We start from the raw sequence: 20749 nt of genomic DNA, 5'->3' as shown, positions 1-20749 counted from the left end.
TGTATGTAGCTGTTTTGTGCAATATAATTTCATACATTGTTCTGGGGTATAGTTTTCCTTTAATACTTAAAATGCCAGTGTTGCAATGTGGTACAGGTATAGGATCCCTTATCCGGAAACCCGTTATCCAGAAAGCTCCGAATTACGGAAAGCCCATCTCCCATAGACTCCATTTTAATCAAATGATTCAGAATTTTACAACTGATTTCCTTTTTCTCTGTAATAATAAAACAGTACCTTGTAACTGGTCCCAACTAAGATATAATTACCCCTTATTGGGGGCAGAACAGTCCTATTGGGTTTATTTAATGGTTAAATGATTCCCTTTTCTCTGTAATAATAAAACAGTACCTGTACTTGATCCTAACTAAGATATAATTACCCCTTATTGGGGGCAGAACAGCCCTATTGGGTTTATTTAATGGTTAAATGATTCCCTTTTCTCTGTAATAATAAAACAGTACCTGTACTTGATCCCTACTAAGATATAATTACCCCTTATTGGGGGCAGAACAGCCCTATTGGGTTTATTTAATGGTTAAATGATTCCCTTTTCTCTGTAATAATAAAACAGTACCTGTACTTGATCCCAACTAAGATATAAATAATCCTTATTGGATGCAAAACAATCCTATTTAGTTTAATTAATGTTTATTGATTTTATAGTAGACTAAAGACCCCTTATCCGGAATACTCTTGGTCCCAAGCATTTTGGATAATGGGTCCTATACCTGTATTACGAAATGGCGCATACAAGAGTGGGATCTATTATCCGGAATAATATGGACCTGGGTTTTCCAGATAAGGGTTCTTTCTGTCATGCAGCTCTGAATACTTTAAAGGGGTGTTTCATCTTTAAGTTAACATTTAATATGTTATAGAATGGCCAATTCTAAGCAACTTTATCAATTATTTTTTATAGTTTTGTAATTATTTGCCTTGTTTGCTTTCAAATGGGGGTCAATGACCCCGGCAGCCAAAAACAATTGCTCTGCATGGCTACAATTTTATTGTTATCGTTGCTTTTTATAACTTATTTTACAACTTAAGTCCTCTCCTGTTCATATACCAGTGTCTCATTCAAGCCAATCCCTGGTTGCTAAGGTAATTTGGTTCCTAGCAACCAGATAGCTGCTGAAACTCCAAACTAGAAAGATGCTAAACAAAAAGTGAACTAACTAAAAATAATAAAAAAAAATGAAGGCCAGTTGCAAATGATAGAGACCTGCAATGTTCAGGGGTCTAGTTTCCCTTTAAATGTTTAATTGTGGTTTTGACTAAGCTTGCAGATTGCATATATAATGTTAGTGACTAACTTCTAATGCACTGGAGGCTGATGTATGGTGCCCCCTACCTCTTACACACATGGTATAAAGGGGAAACAGCACCCAATGACTCCTATTTAATATTTCAGAGAGCAGGCCAATTATTGGCATTCAAAGTTTTGTATTTTTCTAACAGAATGGACAGCCATTTGCTTTTGCAGCAGATAAAAGATGTCTCCTAACACCAGAACAGAGTTGCAGAAAACAATCATTACATTTATTTAGCGCTACAGGACGAGAAACGGGCAGATATTGGTTACTGTTTCACCCATACTTGATCAAATTGGTAGGCGATTTTAAGCAACATGCTGATGATTTTCTTTACTCACCATGGCTCCATAACAGTAGAGCATTGTTACATTGCAAGCCACACAGTTAGTGTCTGTAGGAAAGGTGTTGTTGCTAAACTGTAACTTTAAGTGCTGCGACAGAATGAAAGAAAAGGGCACATGGATCCCCTCCTGTAGAAGCATTTCAGGGATAAAAATGGTCCAAGTACTTCTAATGTGGCCCCCACACTAGGAAGGTTTCACCATGGGGAAATAGGAACCCCACTACTTCTCCCTGGTGGAGCCCTGGACTCCTTTTGATCACTAGCAATTACTTTCTTGGCACTTATATTGTAGTGTCACCCACTGTGACCTACAGCACTTATATTTGCCTATTTGTGTCTGTAAGTTACCCCTCCCATATAGATTGTAAGCTCTACGGGGCAGGGACCTCCATCCTCTTGTGTCCTCGACTCTTAACTTATTGCAGCTGTATTTATCTGTATTTATTGTTATACTTTGTATTTATCTATTATTATTTTATTAACACCCTGTTTGTATTAATGTACTCTACTGTACAGCGCTGCGTACATAAGTAGCACTTTATAAATAAAGATATACATACATACATACTTTCTTACACCACTGCAGTGTAAAGGTGCAGGTAGCCTAGGTTCCCTATTGATTGCTAAATTTAGAAATAATACATGATTTCAATACTATATACCTAAAGGAAGGCCACATACTATGGGGCTGATTTACTTACCCACGAACGGGTCGAATGGAGTCCGATTGCGTTTTTTTCGTAATGATCGGTACTTTGCGATTTTTTCGTATGTTTTGCGATTTTTTCGGATTCTATACGAATTTTTCGGATCCAATACGATTTTTGCGTAAAAATGCGAGTTTTCCTATCCATTACGAAAGTTGCTTAAAAAGTTGCGCATTTTGCGTAGCGTTAAAACTTACGCGAAAAGTTGCGCATTTTTCGTAGCGTTAAGTTTTAACGCTACGAAAAATGCGCAACTTTTCGCGTAAGTTTTAACGCTACGAAAAATGCGCAACTATTTACGCAACTTTCGTAATGGATACGAAAAACTCGCGTTTTTACGCAAAAATCGTATTGGTAACGAAAAATTCGTACAGAATCCGAAAAAATCGCAAAACATACGAAAAAGTCGCAAAATGTTCGTTTTCAAGTCGGAACTTTTCCAATTCGGGTCGGATTCGTGGGTTAGTAAATCAGCCCCTATGGGTTCTGCCACTTTCTTGTTGAACCCACTGTTCACCATACACTCAACTGGGCTGCTGTGGGTATCTGTAAGGGGAATTTTAGACATAAAGTGGTTGTTTTAAAGGCGCTAAAGCAGTATTAGACAGGAGGTTAGTAAGGATAAAGAATTATACTCAAGTGCTAATTTACAATCGTAAAGGTCCCTGGTTGCCAAATAATACACACAATACAGAATTCTATGAAAAGAGTGAAGGATTGTTTTGTAAGCACAAAGAAGCTCTAAGACGCCTACAGCCTAGGGGACACCTTGGGAATAAAGACCAAGGGGCCATTGGCCAATTGCGGCCCTACTGAAAGAGTCACGGATGGTTGCGCGTCGCCTATACAAGGCTGTGGATGAGACATAATGCTCGGTGTGTCTGTTCTGTAGGAGCCCATGTGAATTTTACCAGCTCTCGCTATTGATTGGAACTATAGGGATTCACTGGAGACTGAGGCGGGAAATCGATACTCCTGGAAAACCGCTCTACTGTGTCTAGGCCCTTAACCCTTCTCCTGCCGGCAGAGGCAGCTGCGTGAGTTGTTTCCTGAGAGCCATCACATTAACATGTAAGGGCAAAGAGCTTAAAGCAACTGAATTCTCTATGTAAATCATGAAATTTTCATCACTCCATTATGCTGATGAAATGCATCCGCCCAATGGGAAAATATATCTGCAAAACAAAGTCATGTAGTGTTTATTTTCCATTTAATTTCCTGTAAAGAGTGAAGCTTGATCACCCCCTCAATGCATATTCTGATAAGCAGGAGCTTCCATATTGCTTGCCTTCAACAAGGACCATCATGACATTAGCTCTAGAGGTGTCCTTGCATTCCATGGTATTATTGGCCATGCCATTGCCATGACAGGAGAGATAGCACTGTGTTTGCATAAATGCAAATATCCAGAGAATGGATGGTGTGTGTGTGTAGACAATTAACATGTAAAAGGCTCCCTAGGGTCTTGCCTAGGCCTCTTTAGTTCTTGCAGATCCCAACAGGGCCATGAGAAAACCTCATAAATGTTTTATTGGTGGTCATGGGCCTTGATTTTGACCATTGCCTACCTGAAGGGCTACAGGGTGGGCAACACTAATACAAAGCATCATTAGGATATATGCCAGAACAGTTTAATTTCCCATAGAAACATACAGGTCCATTTCATTAGATGCCACCTGGAGCACCTTGGAGAGAACCCCCATAATTGAACATCAAATTCTAGAACCAGGGCCAAGAATTAATTTTAATACAAGTGTAAGATTGGTTAGTTCCATAGTGAGATCTATCAAGAGCTTTTGTCACATGTGAGTTATGCTATGCAGAAATCACATAAAGCCATAATTTGGACATATTTGTTGCCAGTGGCAATTTGAAAGGGCTGCAATAGGGCCAGTGATCCATATAAGTTTCCTACCAGGAATATGGAACCTTCATCCCTGAGGCTTTTGTGGAGTTAAAACTACAAGTGGCAGGGTCCAGTTGCAAAGATTCTGTATACTTTCATCCTGGTGAGGAATACAGAACTTATATGACTTCAATGGCCAGGGGCGGGCCGACGCGACCGGGCTGCCTCTTCTGCCTACCACTAGTTCCGGCCCTGTCAATGGCTATAGATAGGCGGGTCTAATCCATTACAAGGCAGGGCTCTGGCTTATTAGAGTGTGTCTGGATAAAGAAGGTCACCTTGTATTGCATCCAAAAGGCCCCTCCCCCTGATTTTCAGATAATGATCATATGGATAAACTACAACAGCTCGCCTTGAGATAGATACCTGCAGCGGGTCTGGTATACCCATGGAATACCCACAAAGCAGTTGGGTTTTGGGTAGGAAGTTCAGGTTGGAAGTTTTAACAAACCAGGTGGTACGCAAGTGCCCTGCTGGGGTACCCAGGTAAATTTTTGTTGTTATCCCTCCCACCTGTCCCTTATAAAGCATTTTTTCCCGGAGTGACGTCACTTCTGGTCCATGGTGTCATCACTTCTGGTTTTACAGGTCCACAGGTTGGGTAGTAGATAAACCCATTGTGGGTGGGTTTGGTTGGGGGGTCTGAGTAGGGGGCATAGCAGGGGTGGCGGGTACAGGTGGGGTTGCAGGTAGGTGGGGTTGCAGGTAAGTGGGTCCGGGACAGGCAGACGGTGAGTGGTCTCTGCCTAAGCAGACTCAGGCAGGACTACCTTGACATACAAATGGAGGAGTAATGCCGGCCATATGTGAGCTGATATTGGCACTCAACTACGCCATCCCTGACCATGTTGGGAACTAAGAACTGCTAAACAATGGGTTCAATATTTTATGTCCACCATTTTATGTACACTTTCTATTTAAAGTAGCTTAGTTGCCCACACTTGCAACCCCTAGGAATTATGTGATGGCAACATAGAATTCTGTGAAAAAAATATGGTGGACTTACATTTTTACTCGTATAATGGTTCGAAGGACAGATAATGTTCACCTCTGTTTATGCACACCATCATCCTATTTCTACAACAATGTGTATAAAATATTCCATTAGTAAACGCACCGCGGACTTCATTTGATTGTCATTGTTTTAGAGTGATTGTGTGCGTAAGGGAATGGATATCCTGACCCTCTGATATTAATTATACCTTTCACTGGACATCTCCCAACGTGAGGCATATGCATTTCAGCAGGTATCAGATGTTGCACAGATATAGGAAGAGGCAAGATTACCGTAACACCATTAAAAGCTTTTGGGCCAGTGGAACCTTCTTCTCAAGGGAGTCCATGGAGAAACGTATGGGATTCCTGGAAGTGAGGGAAAGATGAGCCCCCGTGGCTTCCAGGAATTCCATAAGTAAGCTTCCCTACAAGCCAGCAAGGGGGAATCATTGCTGGCCCTATTAATCATGCGACTGCAAGCTCTGAGACCACTCACCGTCCAGCCTGAATAACCCATGTCTGTGCAGTTTCATGAATATTTTACTCATCTATTAGTTTGTCCAGAAACCACAAGCTGCTCATACTAGTTTTTAAAGGTTGACCTCCAAGGTGAAACCATTTGAGAGCTGAAGAATTCCCAACTCTTTGGCACCTCGGGATCTGCTATTGCCTGCCCATAGATCCTATCCCATAGATGCTAAATATATAACATTTACTCTTGTTGTTGGAAATGTTATTTGTAAGACCAAGTTATATCAGTGTATGGATGAACTCTGTGGGCTTGCCTCTATATTCAACTTGAAAATAAAATATTTATGGGATTGACATACAGTTATAGTGATCTGGTTGGAATCGAACCAGGCCCCCAGTGCTGGAAAGGAGCAATGCCAACCCCTGTACCACCATGTTCTCCAAGACATGTTTGAGTTGGGAGTGTGCCTTGTCTTTAGTACTTTCAGCAGCAGAACCCAGCTCTACCAGCCAGGATCAATTGCCTGAATCCAGCACTGCCTGAGAGAGAGCTACAAGGCCTTCCCCGACACGCTGGAGAACAGAAAGAAGAAAGTCCAACAAGCTAAACTATTGCAAATAGCTACAGTATAAACTAAACTTTCTTTCCTTTTTCCCCTCTGTCTTCATAAATTAATGTAAACTGTATGTAATGCTGATATTAAATTATAAATATCAGTATAACTTTAAAGGGGGGAATCTGGCTTCCAAACCAAAACCCCATATAACACAGAAACACCTAATATCCCTATCACTGTAATCTGTTCCTTCAAAAAGTATAAATAAATACCATTTTTATATGCTGAAAACCAGCTGCAGAACAGTTCTTCTCTCTGCATCATTTGAATTCCTGCCAGGGGAGAAGGGACTAAAACATTGATGTTACAAATTGTAACAACTTCTCCACAGCTTACAGACAGCATGCAGGAACTACATAACCCACAATGCACTGCACTGTGATCTTCCTTTCCTTATTGACATCATGTGTGCAGGGAATTGTGGGAGTGGGAGGATGCAGGCTGAAGGCAGGCTGTGGACAGGCAACTACTGTTACATTTTATATAAATAACAAAGTAGTGAGCCGGATCAGCAGGGGAAGAGAGGGCGGGGCTTAGGGAACTGTTAAAAATCCATATTTTTACATTAAAAATAATAAAAAGGCTGCATTTTTTTTTTAAAAAACATGTTTTTAAAAAGCTCAAGTTGTGTTCCCCTTTAAAAAACAATTTTAGCATAACAAATATTCCCTCTTGTGTTTATATAGCAGGGCTGATTTTATATTGTATTCGGGGGGGGTGGGGGGGGAATCCATCAGGCTGGGAAGTGCTCATCAGGATCTGTGTTTGTACTGCACATCTGATGGCACTTTGCCTGCTGTCCGAGCAGTAAATCATGATTGGTGTTTATCAGCTTCCTGCCAATCCTGAGATAATAATGATAAAATAATAAGCAAAATATCAATTCATCAGATGCTTGATATAATTTGCAGCCCGAGGATGTAAAGGATCTTAATCAAACGCAGGGAGTACACTAGACAGATGCTAGCATAACGAGTCGTCAGGTAAGTGCCCTGGGGAGGGCAGATCTTTAGCCTAGGGCTCTTGGGATTTTATCCCTTCTATAGTCGGGGGCCTGCTATCTACCCCCTGCAGCATATACTGAGTGCTATAGCTTTGCTCCATGTCTATATACCTGCTTTGTGTTCTATAATGCTAGTTTGCCATCCAGAGACACGCATGCAACATGGTATTGTAGTTCCTGAAGTCACCTATAATGGTCCTCAAGGTTCTCCTATGCCTAAAAAAAGAAAATTATCCTTCCTACCAACTTTCATCCAAAATAAGGGAGCTTAACCCTATGGGTCCCTACATAAGAATAACAGATCACCAATGGAATCGTTCAAGCCAGCCTTGTCCACCAATTGGGCATAGCAAACAGGGTAACTAGATGTTCTACAAGCCACAGGAAACTATTTCTAGACATAGAACTATGGAAAAATCATCATTCATGGTCTATCTTTTGGAGTTTTTCAGTATCATTTGTATCTTTTACAGCCCAGGGGTTTACTACAGGGGCTATGGTCACATCTAGTCCCTGGGACTGAAGGAGAAAACCATGAGTATTAATAGAGCCTTCAACACAATCAGAAAAACATCTCACAGGGGTAAGGATGGGTGGAAAAGTGGGATTCACTGGGACCATAGGTGATTGGGGTTACGAAGGAGTGGGAACTATGGGCACTTGGGCCCATTAGAGTATTGTTACACTTGTGCTTAAACCCTACTTGGCCTGTGAGAACTGTTGCTCTTTTTAATGGTGTATTGTGGGCTTTTTACTATTGGTTATCTGCCGAGTTACATACAATATGGCTGCCAAACACTGTTTGTCTGTACACAGAGACGCCATGTTTAAAAAGTGACAGACAACCCAGTGATTGTCTGCAACTGTGAACGAACAACACGGTTAAAGGAGTTCTAATAATGGGCAGGTTCGGTTTCCGAAGGGCACCATATAATAATCTATGTGCAAGATATTTTTTCCCCTCTGTTAGAGAACAGTCTACAGAAGTGCCCCATGGGGAGTCCATTTGACAGAGATTTGGGTCACTGGATGTCTAGTGATGAGAGCGAAGGCCTGGGCCCAGCATTGCCTTTCCCTGTGCGGTTGCTATGGATGCAGAGCATATCCTTCCTGCAGCATCGATGTCCCCATTGATCTGTGCGTTGGTGCAGTGCCCAGACATGAATCTGCTCCATTGTTCTACAGTACCTGACAGACACCAATCAATACCTCCCATTCCCTGCTCCCTCATTCTCCCTCTTATGCCGGTGTAATTCTAGATTTTTTTTCTTTGTTCTTTTTTACTTTCTGTAGAAAATGCTGTAGATTCTTTTTTTTTATAACGGGTGGGCATCAGTAGCAAGAGAGAAATGTGCCTTTTCCTATGATATTTTAGGGACCATGTTACGGAGGGGTCAAAATAATCGTAAAGTGATTTGAGACGGTTAGGAACCACATCTGAACAGGACAAAATACGTTTAAGACACGTCCAACCTGTGGCCCTCAAGCTGTAGAGGTAGTAGATCAACAACCCTGATATATATATATATATACAGAAGGCACCTAACAACGGCCAAACAAGGTGGGACCCAACCCATAGCGAGAGATTGAGGGAGACCATCTAAAGACTGTTAAGGTGGCCATACACTGGTTGGACATTTACAGTATCTGACTGATTGGCCTGTAGGCTAACGGATAAATACTGTACAACTGACCAGCCTGAACCATGACAACTGCAGGAAGTAGAAAGGAAATATCTTTTATACTGGGTGCTAGGGTTCCCACACTAAATCCAGCCCAGTATCAAGTAGGGACAGAAGAGTTTCTGACATCTCAAAAGGCAAAAGGAAACATAATTTCAAGCAACTTTGCAATATACGTCAATTAAAAAATATGCCACCTTTTCATGATTTTTAATGCAATAATGCAGTTTGGATCAGTTCCCTAAGCCCCGCCCCCTGTTCCCCTGCTGATCTGACTTACTACTTTGTGACTCAAATAAAATGTAACAGCAGTCGCCTGTCCTCAGCCTGCCTTCAGCCTGCCTCCTCCCAGTCCCACAATTCCCTGAATTCCCTGAATAAGGAAAGGAACATTACAGTGCAATGCATTGTGGGTTATGTAGTTTCTGCATGCTGTCTGTAAGCTGTGGAGAAGTTGTTACAATTTGTAACATCAATGTTTTAGTCCCTCCTCCCCTGTCAGGATTTCAAATGATGCAGAAAGAGAAGAACTGTTTTGCAGCTGGATTTCAGCACAGACAAATGGTATTTATTCCTACTTTTTGAAGGAACAGATTACAGTGATAGGTATATAATGGGTCTCTGTGTTGTGTGGGGCTCTTTAACAAATTTTGGTTCAGAGATCCCCTTTAAACATTTTGGAAGATTCTACACTCCATTCAGGGTCAGACTGGGCCGCCGGGACACCGGGAAAAATCCCGGTGGGCCCCGGCCTTAGTGGACCCCGGCAGGCCAAGCCCCGACCATTGCCGGCGCTCCCTCTGCCCGACCGGTTCTCCCCTGTTAATTTTACACGCGCTCAGGGGAGGACATCGTTAGGGGGGCACCTGCGGGGGTGGGGGTTAGAGGACGCGGCTGGCAGGGGCACCCCCCAGTCCGACCCTGACTCCATTCACTTTCCCTGTGGTTACCCTCTGCTTTGGGACAGTTTCTGGGTTTATAATCCAATAAATACACCAAAAATATAACACCTGATGTCCTGACCTAGTTCAGTGTTGTATGTTACCGCTGAGATGAAATACTCTGGCGCCAGGCCCTGCACCATGCATTATTATTTACTCCATATTTACTATGCGCGTCTGCTATAAAGCACGTCAAAAAATGCACCAGCATTGATTTACTGCCTTCTAAGTGGTGGAGGCCATTATTTGCTAGGTGGGACTTTGGAGACACTTTGAAAGTCAGACGTTGTATTGACCGACACGCTGAAAGCCTCTAGCGGAAGACACGGCATCATTACGTAGATTCTTTTTTTCAAACAAACTAAACAATATATAATATAGCAATACAGATATGGGATCCATTATCCAGAAACCCATTATCTAGAAAGCTCCAAATTACAGAAAGCCCGTCTCCTGTAGACTCAATTTTAGTCAAATAATTCAGAATTTTAAAATTGATTTCCTTTTTCTCTGTAATAATAAAACAGTACCTGTACTTGATCCCAACTAAGATATAATTACCCCTTATTGGGGGGCAGAACAGTCCTATTGGGTTTATTTCATGGTTAAATGATTCCATTTTCTCTGTAATAATAAAACAGTACCTGTACTTGATCCCAACTAAGATATAATTACCCCTTATTGGGGGCAGAACAGCCCTATTGGGTTTATTTCATGGTTAAATGATTCCCTTTTCTCTGTAATAATAAAACAGTACCTGTACTTGATCCCAACTAAGATATAATTACCCCTTATTGGGGGCAGAACAGGCCTATTGGGTTTATTTAATGGTTAAATGATTCCCTTTTCTCTGTAATAATAAAACAGTACCTGTACTTGATCCCAACTAAGATATCATTACCCCTTATTGGGGGCAGAACAGCCCTATTGGGTTTATTTAATGGTTAAATGATTCCCTTTTCTCTGTAATAATAAAACAGTACCTGTACTTGATCCCAACTAAGATATAATTAATCCTTATTGGAGGCAAAACAATCCTATTGGGTTTAATTAATGTTTTATTGATTTTTTTAGTAGACTTAAGAAATGGAGACCCAAATTACGGAAAGACCCCTTATCCGGAATTCCCTTGGTCCTGAGCATTCTGGATACGGGTCCTATACCTGTATATAAGAAACATAACATAGCCAGATGGATCCCATTCTGTTCAGACAATTTATGCAATAACCTTTCAAGTCTTTATGAATAGTACTGAATAGGACTGGGCTGGACTATAGATATAGTCCTGTTCCCACAGTTCTGTATGGGCCCTTCCATGTAATACGATCAACAACCAGTCAGCTGGAGGAATGGATCAGCCCAATATAGCCAACAACTTATGTAACTGTAACTGGGCTTCACCAGCAAAGGGCCAAAGGCACAAGATAGTGCTTTTTTAGTAACCCACAGCAACCAATCAGCAGCACGCATTTACTGGCCTGTTGTCTAGAAGCAAGAATCTAATTGGCTGCTGTGGGTATCACAAACTGGGACCAGAATTATGTTTTTAGGCCAATACCATACAAGTTGGCTAGCTTGTGTATTTTAGTCAGAATGCCTGGAATGAGGCGTTTTCTGGTCAAAATGCACTTCCACTCGCTTGTATACATTTCTTTTGCAAATAAATTGGAGTTGTGGGATGTGATCACTGGCGCTTTTGAGCTGAAATATATTCTCTGTAAAGTACCCACGTGGCATTGGCCTTATTACCAGTGGCATAAATAGATGTTACTGGGTTTTTACAGAAAATGCATTTCGGGCCCCTAAAACATCAAAAACCGATTGCTTGTCAACACATATTAATGTTATCAACATGGGTTCTCTCACTCCTTGTTTCTCATGCAATCATAGTTTCTCCTTTCTCTATAGTTATACAAATACATATATATTTATAAACCATTTTCATAAAGATATACTTTTTTTTCAGTATGTGCCAATGAATAATCCTAAATAGAAAATTACCATTTGGAGTACTAAGGGCCGCCCCCTGGGATCATAGGATTCACAGTGCACACAAACAAGCCAAGGCACACATACATGCTAGGCCCCATCAGCCAATGAATGGACAGAGTTATGCCTTTTGTTCCCACACTACTTCCTGTTACAGTTAGAGCTGCATTATTTCCTGTCAGCTGATATATATATATATTCCAGTTTGGCGAGATTCTTTAATATAGTATAAACTATCTGTTAGTTAAGTATTCATTCTGGGGGTATTACTGTATTCCAGGGTCAAAGTGGCCTAACAAAGTACCAGAGAATCACAGACCTAGCGGACTTCAATCAAGGAAAATTTCCATCAGCCCTTTCTTCTTATCATGATAAACCAATAGAACACCCAGTGGTTTACATAAGGCCTAAATGGGTCACCACTTGGGGCCCAAAGATAAAAGAGTGTCCAGCAATGGGTTAAAGGGGGTGGGGCTTAGGGGGGCTGGGCAGATAAGGGCAAGACCTGGGAGGGAGCAAAGTACTAATTATAAAGAGAGAAAAGCAGTATTCAAAAATGAAGACCGAATACTAAGGGCATTCTGAAGCAAAGTGGTCTGTTTAGGGAGGGGTATATTACGTTTTGTTTCTGCAGTCTGGTATATAAACTAGCATCTGGTTGCTAGGATCCCTATACACCTAGCAACCACTCCCAAGCATTTGCAGATAGTCTAGCAAACCCATGGATATATTATACAAAAACTTAATTGTAGGATGGAAGAGTTTAACTCTTGTTGTTGCATTATGAGCCCACGCATGGGCTTGGTGGGCTAAACGCCAATGAATGGGATTATCTGTCAGCACTATTCCCTTTTGCCCATGGATATGACTGAGTGGGTACTGGTTATTAATAGTAGGATGAGGCTGCACTGGGGCCAGGGCTGTGTAGGGCAAAACCACAAAGCGAATTCATTTCACTGTCTGAGGAGCGATCACTCAGACGCATTCCCCAGCTAATAAGCACAATCCAATATCATATACATGATAAGTAAATGTCTGTTAAAGTGCTGATATATGGCTTTAATTACATGCTTCTGCGCCCAACCACACACCATCTATGTTATATATATATTCCAGTCCGGCAAGATTCTTTAATAGGCCACTTAATATGATATAAACTATCTGTTGGTAAAGTATTCATTCTGGAGGTATAGTTTCCCTTTATGAGCTCCGTACCTTCACTGAGTTGGTCATCTTTCAATGGTCAAATCAAGGCGCTTAACCATAATCTAAGGGGCGAATGCATCTGAGCACCGTGGGTCCTAGGATGCCCCCCCCCACCTCACCCAATAGTGCCGTTAGCTTAAACAAACATAAATAATCTAACCCACAGGAACATGTGTTTGGGAGAAGTCCAATAACCCAACCAGCCCACAGCTACTCATTTATACATGAGTAATACAGGAGTACATCAGATAATCTGTTCAGCAGATGATATTATTGATGCTGTGACTGACACAGGGGCCCTTTTTTTGTCAGTTGAATGGAGGTAACAGCCCAGGGCTGTACAGTATGACCCAACAGAGATGCACTGCTGACATCTAGTGGAAGGAGAAGAAACTGCACTAAAGTTTTCAGAGTATGGGAATAAGGGTAAGAACCCACAGAGCATTTCAGACGACCGCGATAGATCAGTGCTATTGCGGGCGACTTACCCCTCAGAAATGGTTTTCCACCGGCAACAACAGTGGCCAGTGGAAAGCCCTTCGCATTGCTTTGGTATTCCGATGTCGTGAAAAGTTTCCTGCTGCAGGCAACTTTGCGTGACTTTGGAATACTGAAGTAGTAAGAACATACACACCATACCAGGTTAAAACCTAGGACTACCTACCCCACCAAATTTGTGACTTGCCAGCAGAAATATTCCACCCCCCCCCCACCTTGCCACTATAAGTAAAAAACGTGAAACCGATTTAAAATACTAATCAGAATTTTTATTGGAAAGACGTATCATCCAAAAACTAAAATCCATGAAAGAGATTGTTGCCATTAGTTGAGCTTTGGTCCTAAAGGAGACGGATTTTGACAGTAACGATTCCAAACTAAATCAACTAAACCTTGGGGCACCCAGAGGGTAATATACTTTCTAAAAAATAAAAACATATCGTTTGGGGTCGATCAGTCTGTAATAGCCACAATCAGAGTAAAAGAATATACAAGTTAATGAAAAAGTAACGTATTTATATATATATATATTTATATATAATCAGCAGTGATACAATGGTTTGAGGACAAGGCTTCAAATGACAGATAAAATATACAAACTCACTTGCATTTAACCCCTTATTCTCTGCCAGGCTTTTTTCAATCCCAATTTGGGGGGGTGGGGCAATGTGTTTTTAGGATTGGGATATACAAATGGCTTTGGGTGTGGAAATCATTGGACACAGAGGAAAACCCCCATTTCTATGCACATCCCATAACAGTATCTACGTGTTGATATGTGCACTCCATATTATACCATGAGCAAACCTTATTTTTCAGTATAGTGTCCCTCTAAGCTTGAGATTATCAAACAAGGTTCTATTTGTGCCTGAATATATTGGGGCTGTTACGCAGATCAGCACTGGGGTTTCCCTTTCTGCCTTTAAATAGGTTTCATTCCCATCTGTTTTACGACTGGCGCCATAATGACTCTCTTACGGAACTGGTTAGCAGTCCTTGAGGTTCCCATCGTTTACGCTGCTCTGCTGTGAAGACTCGGAATTGATATTAAAAAGAAAAATCGGCACATTTTTGAAAGCTGGACCTGCTTAAAAAGGGAAATAATTTAATGACAGCGCCCCCTTAACCAATAAATTAACGGTAGAGTTAAGAAGTTGCGTATAATAAGCAGTTAGCAGTACGACAGTGTCTCTCAGTACATACGGACACCCAGGACCCACTGATCCAATCAGGTTGTGCCATGCTAGGTTACACACCTCTAACTATACAAGCATTTCATTGCTAGAATTCATCACCGACTTCTCCCATTCCCACCCATCTATCCCCTGTTGCGCGCACAGTGAAACAGAATCTCGCTTTAGTTACCCTTAACATGACACAATTAGGGAAAACAACCTTGCAAACATTGGAATCACTGTTTCTTCATTGCTAACAAAGGGAAGGTTTAATGAAGATGAGAGAAAAAGAAGAACAGACGACATACTAAAACCGTATGTGATCCCATTTTGTTTTGGTGCCACTTTTTCCTAAAGCCCTAAACAATATAACGGTAACAGGACAGCTCTGATTAATAGTTCCGGGCCAAGTACGCAGCTACTCTGTTCCACGTGCAGCTCGGACTTTGAGAGATAAAGGAATGTGATTTTGTGCCCAAGGAGCATTATGGGTAGATATCATTCGGGGGTGGAGCTGTAAGCTGGAGATCCTTGGCACCTCCCCGACTGCACGCTGCCTGGGAAGGATCCATAGGGCCCCAAGGCTATGTTTGTTCCCCCTAATATAGCACTTTACAATAGTGTCCCCCCCATAAACTCCTGCAGGCACCTCACAGTCCCGCTCCACTGCAGTGTAGTTGCGCAACTTAGACTTTAAAAAGATGTGCTTTTCAGACACATCAAACAAATTCTAAAAAGGATTTGGTAGCGGAGGCTCAGGTAAACCAAAAGCTTGGAGGCCAAAGAGCCAGGGGCTGCAGTTTCCCAGAAATGTTGCTATAAAGCAGTCATTGACCTTGGTGTTCTTCCCAGCACAATAACTGTCCTTCACGAATGATCTTCCGTCCCGTGATCCCAAGGTCTTTTGCTGCATTTGCGCTTTAGGATTTGTTAAAGGCTGAGAGCACAGCCCAGATCATCTCGCAGGTGTTGGGTTTGTTCCCCTCTGTATCTGGGTCCAGGTCCAAAAGTTCTTTGGAGCGGGTCATGGCCATGTCATACTTCTCATCTGAGAGGGAAGAGAAAGCATTCTCCAGAACATCAGATGAGTGCGCCAACACCAGTAGGGCGAGGGTCCGTCTGTCCATTCGATGGGGGTCATTGACCCATTTCTCTAGAAGGCTTTCTTGCAGCTTTTTCACCAGGCGTTGCTTCTCGGTGGTGTTGCTGACAGGGTGGGTGGTCATGTCAAATAGAAGGAAATTCTGCTTTTCTGTGGTCAGGATCCCCTTCTCCACAAGGTTCTTGGCAATGCGTTCCCGGACATTACGCAGCTGGTACTGCAACTTAAAGGGGTTCCACGTCTCACCTAGGAACAAAGCATTAAGAGTATTAAAAAGAAATGATTGTATGGTCGGGCCAATCTGAAAAACTAGACGCCAAATATTATGGGACAATTGTGGACTGCATCTCATGTGACCAATAGAAGATATCGGCAGTATAGGCTACAAATACAGTACAGCATGGCTTTTCCTAAGAAGTTATAAGCGGCACAAGTGATGTTCACCCTCACCTGTAAGTAACTCGATCCAGCTCTGCACGGTTTCTGCTGGTTCTGTGGCCTTCATATGCTTTAAGGTTTCATCCAACAGCACGTCTCCTGTTGGGGTATCGGACTTCAGCAGCACCTAAGAGATTCAAAGAGTCAGCACTTGGGAATGGTGGTGCCAGCAGCTAGATACAACACTATGGACCTGCTTCTTCCTGCAGCTCTTGCAGTATTTAAAGCCTTACATACAAAGGCCAAGTTACAGGATGGGAATGGAGCTCAGCAACAGCTAGAGGTTGGAAAACCTTAATGACTTTCTCTTTGCTTCCACTTTGCTCAAGAACCCAGAGCGGCAGCTATGGAGCAAAGCTGCTGCACCTCCCGCCCAATATGAAACCCAGATCTGATGATGAGGTAAGAGTAAGTCTATGGAGTTCTTACAGGTATGGCTGAGGCTTGACTATCTGAACAAACTTGAATATACAGTATAGACAGGGTTTCATAAAAAGACACACCTTGGTTCTTTTATAGTATTCTTGCCCAGAAATATATATATATATTTACTGACCTTTTTCCTAAACTAGAAGACAATTAAGGAATTATAGGCAGCTCCACAGTTCAAAATATAGTGGTACATCAACTGGCTTCTGGTGACATTGGCCCTACTGTGTTTGCTGTAGCAAATACGCCAGGAGCAAAGACTGTTCAAACAACAATTCTTGGTTATGGGTATAGATCCCTTAGTCCGATTCGGCAGCTTATCGGCCCGTGTTTGGCGCTATTGTCAGGCCTGCCCGACTGACATCTGGCCTGAAATCGGTTCGATTTTAGTCGGATCGGGGACCGCATTGGCTCGTTGATGCAGTCCCCGAACCGTCGGACGCCTATACACATTGTTCTAAATGGCCCTGGGGACAAACAACCGAATGAGCCCAATATTGCCCACCCGTAGGTGGGGCTATCAGGAGAAGATCCGCTCGCTTGGCGACCTCGCCAATTGAGCGGATCTTAGCGTGTATGGCCACCTTTAGTTCTATACAAAGAAGATGATCTACTTTACATACTAATTACAAAAATTTAGCAGCAGTAGATTGCCTCTGCACATTGTACTAAAATCTGACCAAAAAGTTGGTTTTCAGACCTGAAAGGCATGGCTGGCAAGCTTTAGCTGGCTTCACATACAGTCACATTCTGATAACATATTATACCTACTGTAGTAGAGGTATGTACCCCTACAGACCAAGCAGCAGTGGTATAACTAGTGGGGAGCAGAACCTGTGGCCATTAAGGGCCACAAAGCCACAGGGGACAGTAATTCTTAATTAAGTGAGTGTAGGACTGGCCAGACTAGGGGTGACTGTGACATAGTTGGCCAGCTTGAAGTATATTGCAATATATGGACAAGGGGGGGGGGGATTTTTTGGTAGCTTAATGCACAGAATGTCTTAAGGTCCTAATGCAGTGATCCCCAACCAGTGGCTCGTGAGCAACATGATGCTCCCAGTGGCCTCAATGCAGTTGCTTAATTTTGAATTCCTGGATTGGAGGTAAGTTTTGGTTGCATAAAAACTTGTTGAACTGTCAGATTGAGCCTCATTTAGGCTGCCAGTCCACATAGGGGCTACCAAACAGCCAATCATAGCCCTTACTTGGCACCCTGATGAACATTTGTCATTTTACATCTGTGTGTGGCTCATGGGTAAAAAAGGTTGGGGATCCCTGTCCTAATGGGTAAGTGCAGAGGAACTCTTGTTGTTGTCTATATGTATTTTGTGGTCACAGCCTGATTGCACCCCTGCCTAATGGTTTAATATTTAGTGGTTGAGCACAACTTACCCTTACCCTTACCCTTACTAAGGAGCAAAGCAAGCCACCCCTCATCATATTCTAATTCATAATGATGCTGTGCAACTGCTATAAAGGAAAGCTTAATGAGCCCATATTCAATGCTGAACTATGCACAGCTTTCAGGTCTATAGGCTGTATGGCATTAGCCAATGGCTTATTATTGCCACATTCCTTCTTGGAAAAAATAAGGATTGCAGCAACTGGCTTCAGATTGTATTAATATGGAACAGTGGTGCTTCTGGCTCACTGGGGGCAATTATTACCGAGAAACATGGAATATCTAAGCTTGAAGAAAATTGGATCCCACTGACTATAGAGAGAAGCATTCCTATCCCATAGGGCGGGCAAACACACATATTTTCTTTATTCTATTTAGAGTTTATTAATTTATATATATACTAACCTAACACATGACTTATTAATAATAGATTCTGCATGCTGCCACTAGGTGTAGCATACAGCGAAACTGAAATAGGGGGCTATAATCCTTGCACAACAGCACTGCTGCAAAGACTTAATACTATGATTGGAAAGGTGTCTCTCTGCAATTTGTATCAGTCCATCCTTGATAAACCTCTATGGCTATAAATCTAAAGCTGACCTGAAGGAGAAGAGAGCCACTGAAGCTGCTTTGTTTACCAATAGCTAGCCTAATGTCTGGGTAATAAGCTTGCTGTTAAAATGTCTAAGAACTAGGATGCAACTGTCTGACCCTGGAAAACATGAAGCAGTGTGTAGTTTGCCCCAAGAGGACCAATGGAAAATATTTGCAGACCACAAGAGATCAGATGTGCTGTTTATAACGGTACTGCCATTAGAAGGGGAAAAGGCAAGGACATGTGAAGCAGCTGCAATGCCTAATTCTCAGCTTTGCACTTGTTCCTTTTTAATTAGTGTTATTGCTTAATAATTGATGAGGGCTATATTAAGAACTACACTGCATTAAGGTGACTAAGTGGTCTGGGAAGCTAATCTTGCTGGCTAATTATTTGTTATCTGCCAATCAGAAAGAGGTTTCTGCTACCGGATTTAAACGGAACCCAGTGCCCACCCTGCTTATACAAATGCCGCAGGTTATACAAGCTGTGAGCCGGCTCTTTGCTGAAACACTGTGTTTTTACATTCTTTCACTGCTTTTTTTGCCATGGTGTGGAACAGTGGAAATATATATGGGCTGACCTTTTGCCGACAGGCGTGGGTTAGTGAAGAGTACACATTGTACACAGTGCATACCACATGATATTTATGGGGTACTTGTTATTTCTAAATTACACTGTTTACATAGCAAATAATTCACTTAACTATTTGAAATGTTATTCTTGAACCAACAAATGTATTTGTAGTTGTAATATTGGTGTGTAGGCGCCATCTCAGTGCATTGTGCCTGAGTCTGAGCTTTCAGCCAGCGCTACACATTAGAACTGCTTTCAGCTAACCTATTGTTTCTCCTACTCCCATGTAACTGGGGGAGTCCCAAGCCGGACTTGGATTTCTTACTATTGAGTGCTATTCTGATACCTACTGGGAGCTGCTATCTTGCTCCCTTCCCATTGTTCTGCTGATCGGCTGCTGGGAGGGGGGGATATCACTCCAACTTGCAGCACAGCAGTAAAGTGTGACTAAAGTTTATCAGAGCACAGGTCACATGGCTGTGGCACCCTGGGAAATGAAGAATATGGCTAGCCCTATAGGAAATTTTAAAACTGAATATTAAAGAAATCTGTTTGCTCCTTTGAAAAACAGATTACAATGCAGGATTCTGCTGGAGAAGCTCTATTAACTGTTTCCCATGACAGTATTGCATTAAACTAGTTTACCATGAACCCTTTCGGTGCCAAGGCACTTACAGATGCCTTTCCTTTTCCCTTAAAGGACATGTAAACACAAGGCCCAAGGATAATTACTGGGGGGGGGGGGGCAGCTTGTTAGGCACCTCACAGTGATTAAAATACCTAATTTCTTACACACATAAGTAATAGTCACTCACTTACCAGTTACCTTGGGCCACTGCTCCTGTTAGCAGAAAACTGCACTGACCCTTCTTCTGTCTTGTGCCTAACGTTTAGCACCTCAGTGACTATACCTTTCCTTCCCCTTTAAAAAAACATGGTTGGACCAGAGCACTTTTCCAGCGGATGTGATTAGCTTAAGGTAGCGCTCGCTAGAATAATACCCCGGCATGGTCTGTTGTCCAGCTAGTCCTTTTAACTATCACAGTACTGAATGACTGCAATCTATTGTCACTAGACAGACGTGTCTAAGAAAACAAATGAACTATAAGAGAAAGCATCCCTTAAGGCAGGGATCCCCAACCTTTCTTACTCGTGAGCCACAGTCAAATGTAAAAAGACTCGGGGAGCAACACAAGCACCATAAAAGTTCATGGAGGTGCCAAATAAGGGCTGTGATTGGCTATTAGGGGCCTCTATGCACACTATCAGCTTACAGGGGCTTTATTTGGTAGGAAATCTTGTTTTTATTCAACCGAAACTTGCCCCCAAGTCAGAAATTCAAAAACACCTG

The 20749-nt window shown here is 42.2% G+C and overlaps 1 protein-coding gene across 2 annotated transcripts in view; it reads right to left on the bottom strand.

The window, feature by feature from the left end:
- Positions 1–13922: 13922 nt before the first annotated feature.
- golph3l (golgi phosphoprotein 3-like) overlaps positions 13923–20749 on the bottom strand; it is a 30038-nt gene continuing 23211 nt past the window's right edge. For both annotated transcript variants that reach the window (NM_001011166.2, XM_012969831.3), the window contains 2 exon segments: positions 13923–16198; positions 16403–16517. In NM_001011166.2, the coding sequence (NP_001011166.1) occupies positions 15771–16198; positions 16403–16517 (543 nt within the window). In that variant the 3' untranslated portion in view covers positions 13923–15770.

This window comes from Xenopus tropicalis, chromosome 8, assembly GCF_000004195.4.
Source record: "Xenopus tropicalis strain Nigerian chromosome 8, UCB_Xtro_10.0, whole genome shotgun sequence".
Taxonomy (NCBI): domain Eukaryota; kingdom Metazoa; phylum Chordata; class Amphibia; order Anura; family Pipidae; genus Xenopus; species Xenopus tropicalis.
The sequence above is the reverse complement of the archived record's forward strand: the minus strand, read 5'-3'. Positions and strand labels throughout refer to the sequence as shown.